This window comes from Echinococcus granulosus (genome assembly GCF_000524195.1).
Source record: "Echinococcus granulosus chromosome Unknown EG_S00029, whole genome shotgun sequence".
Classification (NCBI taxonomy): Eukaryota; Metazoa; Platyhelminthes; class Cestoda; order Cyclophyllidea; family Taeniidae; genus Echinococcus; species Echinococcus granulosus.
In genome coordinates, this window is record NW_020170409.1 from 888,044 (window position 1) to 894,560 (window position 6,517).

The 6,517-nt window shown below is 42.1% G+C and overlaps 2 protein-coding genes across 2 annotated transcripts; one reads left to right on the forward strand and one right to left on the reverse strand. All coding sequences in view use genetic code 11, as the record gives it.

Annotated features, from left to right (window-relative positions):
- Positions 1-1,959: 1,959 nt before the first annotated feature.
- Positions 1,960-4,971, forward strand: EGR_04617 (Intraflagellar transport protein; the record flags this gene model as incomplete). The annotated part of the gene is made up of 10 exons (XM_024493866.1): positions 1,960-2,105; positions 2,140-2,227; positions 2,265-2,394; positions 2,428-2,503; positions 3,009-3,201; positions 3,586-3,905; positions 4,043-4,130; positions 4,375-4,483; positions 4,635-4,780; positions 4,945-4,971. The coding sequence occupies 10 exons, from the start codon at positions 1,960-1,962 to the stop codon at positions 4,969-4,971; spliced, it is 1,323 nt and encodes a 440-aa protein (XP_024351794.1).
- Positions 4,972-6,032: 1,061 nt separating this feature from the next.
- On the reverse strand, positions 6,033-6,495 carry EGR_04618 (hypothetical protein; the record flags this gene model as incomplete). Its single annotated transcript, XM_024493867.1, has 2 exons — positions 6,033-6,284; positions 6,469-6,495. The coding sequence occupies 2 exons, from the start codon at positions 6,493-6,495 to the stop codon at positions 6,033-6,035; spliced, it is 279 nt and encodes a 92-aa protein (XP_024351795.1).
- Positions 6,496-6,517: the final 22 nt, after the last annotated feature.

Below are 6,517 nucleotides of genomic sequence, written 5' to 3' on the forward strand. Positions count from 1 at the left end.
ACTAAGTCGCCAAAATCATTTATTGCATTGCCTGAAAGCAAAATATGCAACAATTGTATAGTTAGTTTGTTTTTTAGATTTGCTTAATTTTCGCCGTCGGCAGTGGCCGCAAGTATTTCAGATGAATTCTGGTCCGTGATTAGCTGGTCGGGTAAATCGTCTAAATTTGAATGTCCTCCATGGTACCTCAAGGAGATAAACTAACCTCTAGCTTGTGCAAGCAGCTTTAGCTCTACTGTAACACTTGCTGTATTTAAGCAGACCTTTTTGAGAGAAACTAATACTCGGCACGAACCTCCTGATACAGTGGTGGTCAAAATTCCTCAAAGCAGAAAAAAGCTCATACTACAGGACCTGCTAAACCTGTAGCTGTTTTTCGTCAACTCTAAACAAAAACGCTTTACTTAAATTAAATCCTTTATTTAAAGGATAAACGAGGTACGTGCTACACTGCTGTGTGTTACACGTACATGCTGCCTTAGCACTATTGTAATACGATGATTGTTTATCTCTTGGCATTGGTAAGGAGCCGCTTTTGACTTGACCTTTGTACCAAGCCGGGTGGGCTGACATTCGAGCCATGCCAGTAGTCCAAATACCTTCTCTGTGCCGAATATAAATATATATATTCCGCCCGAGTATTATGTCTTCTTCTGTTTTTAGAGAAGTCTTGGGATGCCACATTAGTAGCAGCGAAAAGCAAACCTGATCCTAAAGGCCATCAATTCCGATTTTTAATGCTGCGTGATAAACCTTAGCTTAGCGGAAGAAGTACATATGCAACGGATGGGAGAAAGGTGACGAACCCAAACAAAGGGGTTTAAATTGATGTCTACCTTCGGCATCTATCACAATCCCGTATTCTACAGGAAAGCTACTTGCAAATGGAGCGACACTAGCCATGAATCGTAAGGGAGTTTTGTTACAGACTTTCCCTAGCGTAACTGCAATAAGCTACTGATAATGTAAAGTCGCGACATCTCCTCCAATTCCTTACTAGCTGAATAGAGCATGAGCAAATCTAAAGTGGAAACAACGTTGCGAGGAGGAACAAACGCGATACCCTTTCCCCATTAACCTGTAATAAATCCAGTTCTTTCTTGCACAAATCTGCTTTTAAGCCAATGTTCCTGCATCTATCAATGGACAGGCATAATGGCCAGCACAAGTCCCCGTTCGTGAATCAAGTTCCCAAACCATACAAAATTCCAGATCCAGTTAAATTGTCAAGAGGGATCAGTAACAATGCGGTTAAGTATCGCCTCAGTTGCATGCTAATTTGATGACTGGCACAGCTTTCTCGTGGGTGTTTCCTTGAAGTATTGACTACGTTGTGGTGGCTGACGAGGGAGGTTGAACTGCGGGAGCGCTGGAGACGATTCTGAAAAGAGGAGGGAGGCCATGTTTATCCCTCGGTATTGGTGATTTTGCCTTTGTACCACGAGGGTGGACTGGCCTTTGGGCCATGCCAGTGGCCCGAATAACTTATTGTGCTGAGTTTATAAATTCTGCCTGAGTATTATGTCTTCTTTCGTCTTCAGAGAAGACGAATATAAGCACTAATAGGTACAATCAAGATACTACTGCTATTAATTAAATCACTAAGAGTATCTGCAATTTATGTTAATGCAAATTCATTTTGAATTGAGCACAGTCCTTCTCCTTTAAGATAAGCTTTAGGTATATTGCTATAGACTTCTGTATACTTGCTTTCTAAAGTTAATGCACATATATTTCAGGGATGGTTAAGGGTATTTAATATACCAAACACCTACAATTAGTGAGGCTTCCTAGCATAACACACCTCACCTCTCTTGAATTGATCTGTAGAATTTGCTCTGATTATACAGTTTGTGCAACTAGTAAAGTAGTAAATGCTTCAATATACCTCTCGTGTTTGGATCAACTAAATGTCTGGTAATAACCTTGCGTAATGACAACAGACAAATTCATCTGGGAATGCGCATTCCTCTCCGCAATCATACATCACAGCGTCCATTGTCTGGGACGGTTTTATTTGATCAATCAAAAAAGGAAGCCTCAACATTAGGCCAACATTTCAAGGAGTTAAATAGACGCTTAAAGTCTTCCTGGAAAGTTTTAATGTATGGCAAACAGCATGTGTAATTTAAATTCCAGTAATACAGACGAAGTAACAGATGAAAGAATCGAATCTGCAAAGGTCTTTGTTATTACAGGACCGACAGAAAAATTCAGTGTTGACGAGGTAAACGCAAAATGCTCCGTATTTCAGAAATTATTAGCTCGAAGTTATAAACACATATTTGAACAAAGGTGGGTCAGTTCTAGTTTTGCTTGGTGAGAACGGTGAAAGCAAATATCCAACCAATATTAACTACCTGCTGGAGCAATATGGCATCTCAATTAATAATGGTAATTTCTTGGTAAGGTAACCACCTATTTTAGATTCGGTGGTTAGGACATCGTACTACAAATACTTCCACCCCAAAGAAGCCCTCATACCCAACGGCATAGTGAATAGGTGTGTTTAAAATGTCATGTGTGGTAGTAATGCTTCCATTTTTTGCATTCCTTCATTCCCACAGAATACTTCAAACATATGTACAGGATTGGTATTTATTCATGTACATGTGCAAGTTGTCTTTCAGACCACTGATAACTGTGATCTTAATGTCATTCTCCTAAACACTTGGCCAACTATTGTTGCGTGCAACTGCATTGTACAGTTTCAAACCTATGCATTGTGTTATTTCGATAAGTCTTGTAATTTAGGAGGACCTGCTTGTCTTTTGTTATTGTCAATGTTCTCAATACATTCTGAGTGTTCCTTACGTTTCTTTACATGCGCTCCTATTCAAAAATTTGAGCTTCCAGTTCACCTGCATCCGCTTGATGGTGCCACAAGTTTGCTCGAATTGTTTGCCGTTAACAAGTTGGAATGTACTCTCCTAAGCACCAATTATGAATGCGGTGGATCTCAGTCAGAGTATCCCACTGTAATAATTTATCTACGCCATTACCTCTAGGGCTATCGGCGAAGCCGCTGGGAAAACATCCGCCCATTCCGGTGGCGATGAAGTATGTCCTAAGCAGGCTCTTCAGTTTCTCTACGCCTTCGGTGCAACACTGAATGTCGTCAAGCCAGCAACGGTTTTGCTTTCCACTGGCAGTGTCGCTTTTCCTCTCAATCGGCCGGTTTGTGCCGTCTGTGAAATTGAGGTCGACCTCACATTCTTACCGTTATCCGTTCTGCTTTGATTTCATTTATAAAGGTAGAAATAAACCCTGTTACATTTGCGGTTAGATAAACTTGCCGAAATCAACGTGTTGGCTGATCTGATAATTCCACTTTAGTGAGTTGTCTCATGCTTGCTTTTACTGGTCGATTAACTTCGCTACTTTGTAGTTACTTGTTTTGTTGTCTGCAATGATAAGTCGAATGGTACTGAAGCAGATTTAAACCAAAATCCAAATTTGAAAGCCATCTCATTTTTGAAGCAGCGCACCTCTACTAAACTAAATATGCTCATAGTCTCAAATGCTTTAGTAATTGTTATCACAAAATCTGCCTTATCCGACAAATCAAATGTATGGTTCTGATAGAATCCCAACGGCGGGTCCGGAAAACTGGCTGTTGTTGGGAGCATAGCAATGTTTACGGATGCCTACATAAACAAGGAAGACAATGCGAAGATCTTTGATGTCATCATCTCCTTCCTAACCTCGGAGACATTCAAGTTAAACGTCATTGATGCTCAGGATCCGGAGATTGAGACATACTTCCAGATTCCTGATATTTCTACTCTGTCAAACAACTTAAAAGCCTGTCTGCAGGAGAGTGAAGAGATTCCACGCAACCTCGATGCTGTTTTTGATCAGAAGCTCTTTGCAATGGACATTTCCATGGTGCCAAAAGCTCTTGCGTGTGTGCTTGCCCCGATAAATGCGAGTTCTAATTTGCCCCTGAATGCCTGCATAAGTATTTGTGATAGAACTCACTGCTTACTTGTTATTCGGATGTGCTTGCATTATCATTTGGCATATCATATTTGTGCTGTAGGGCCTACGAGAAGCTGCGAGTCAAACACGAACCACTCACCTTGATTACGCCCGAATTCGAAACGCCTCTGCCTCCATTGCAACCTGCGGTGAGTTATGCTGCCCCACATAAACTAACAACTTTTAGTGCGTCACAAATCCGTTTGTCTCTCTCCCAACGACCGTTGACGATGCTGGCGACTAGGTGCTTTAAACTCACTTGTCCGTGATCTCTTCATAATTGGTTAGATTTATTGTAATGGCTTACTTTGGGTCACATGTCTTCCTTTCTGCAAGCTGGACTTGTTGGCGGTAAATGAGTAGGGTAGCCCTGACGTTCTGTGTCTTTGCTAGGTGTTCCCTCCTAACTTTCGTGAGTTAGGACCTCCGGCTCTGGAACTATTCGACCTTGATGAACATTTCTCTTCAGAGAAAACACGCTTAGCTCAAGAGGCCAATAAATGTAAGAATGGTTCATCTTTATCCCATCCTCAACTTGTCTACCATTGCAATGTCGCAGTGGTTAGTGCATAATTTTGGATTTGCAAGTTACATTGAGTGAAGACGAGGTGATAGGTTTTCGGACAAGTTAGCAGAACACCTCCATTTGCTAGGTACAGAAGACGATCTAGAATACTTCATTTTGCACTGCGGAGAGGTTTGTGGGATTGCTCAAAAGCTGCCGCAATCGCAACGAAAGGCTCGAAACATCCTTGAACTCACCCTCATGGAGCTAGTTGAGTTTAAAAAGATGCACTCGGTGAGTCAACAATATTCTGTCCACGGACTAGACTTGCATCTGGTTCTTATGAAAGCCCAAACTAAGCACCTCATCTGCTTCCTCAAAGGAGGTCTTATTTGATCGACATGGTACTGTTCTTAGCCTTGTAGGCTCTGGTAACACCTGTTTTCCTTCTCACTTAGGATAATGATGAAATCTCATCGTGGTGATTTCACTCTGACGGGTTGGTCATTCTTTTGACGTTTGATGTGTTATACGATGCTGTGGATGCGTGCCTAGTAGAATCATTAATGCTTTTGTCAGATAAACGAGTGTAAAATACGTGAATAAATAAAGTTCTTGCATGGTGTTCTTTCATTGGCCGGGTTGTTGAGACAATGATGAGGAGATGGCTTCCTTAAATAAATATGATGATTTTGATTTTCAATATTTGTCATATAAGAAACTTGATGGATTTGAATTCCACTCTGCAACTTGAATGCAGCAGTGTGAATGGGCAATAAATCAGATTGCTACTGACTACATTGCGAGTAGCACTTGGTCCAGGCTTTACTTGGTCCAAGGACAACTATACGTTAGGTACTTGCTTTCAAAGTGGTGTGGTGAACTCAATCATTATGCAGTGAATTTCTCTTGGAAGCAGCGCCTGATATACCATCACGGCTCTCGACGTCATTTAGTATTTGCTGGAGATACAAAGGCCAAATTTGATCACCTAGAACACCAAGCTGTTTATGTAGTAAGTCAGCACCGCAACGATCTGCTATCCTCGTACATTTCTTGATTGGCTTGAGGCAGACGGCTTAACCATTCCGGTCAGAAAGTTAGAAGTTACTGTTCGAAACCCAATTCGGCTGCAAAGAATTCACCGAGAAAAGAGAAAGTCACCTTTCCAAGGAAAATAGCTCACAAACTGGTTTTAGGAAGGGAAAACTGAAGACCAGTTGAAACGATAAAATGTGCATTCGTCTCATCTAATTCAATTCTCAGGCAACAAATGCATTTCATGAAGTGAGAAGAGTATTTGTGTTAAACCATGTCAGCGCATCTCCATCCCATTATCTATTGCTAGACAGTCACCAGCTAGTGAGCCTTAAAATGCCTATAGGTTTGTGGATGGAAATGGTCAACAACTACTAAATTTTACAAGTAAAATTCGTCTTGCAGTCCGCTATTTTGGATCCTAATCTAGAATAGATCCCTCAATGAACGCTAGGCATGTGGAAATAGCAAACAAAGCATTGAATTAAGAATATGAAACATTAACAGCTCAAAAATCATCAGGATCATCTTCGTTTTCGCCCACTTCCTCTTCCCCCTCTTCCCCCTCCTCCCCCTCCTCCTCCACCTCGGGGATTCTGGTAATGCGGGAGGTGGCGATATGGCTCCGGTAAGTGCCACCCTTCCCCTCCTCTGCTGCTGTTTTCGCCAATTCAATGCCTTTCGTCAAGGCGTTCGCCTCTGCCAGTACCTCTGCAAGGGCCCTGTCCACTCCCTCTCGTCCTGAATCCACCTCTCTATTCTGCAACGTGGCGACACACATTGTGGATTAACAGCTGCAGTCTCGCTACCTGGACAACTAATTAACCGGCCAACTCAACATTAGAATTGTAACGCGTTCAGTCAGCGAACTCTTGTGTGCAACCGGCTTACTGCTTTCAACGCTGATGAATTATTAAACACAGCCGTTCTAAAGGGATCAGCACTGATGCCGCCACCTGCTGCCTCGCCATGGGCACCAGCTAGGGCACGACC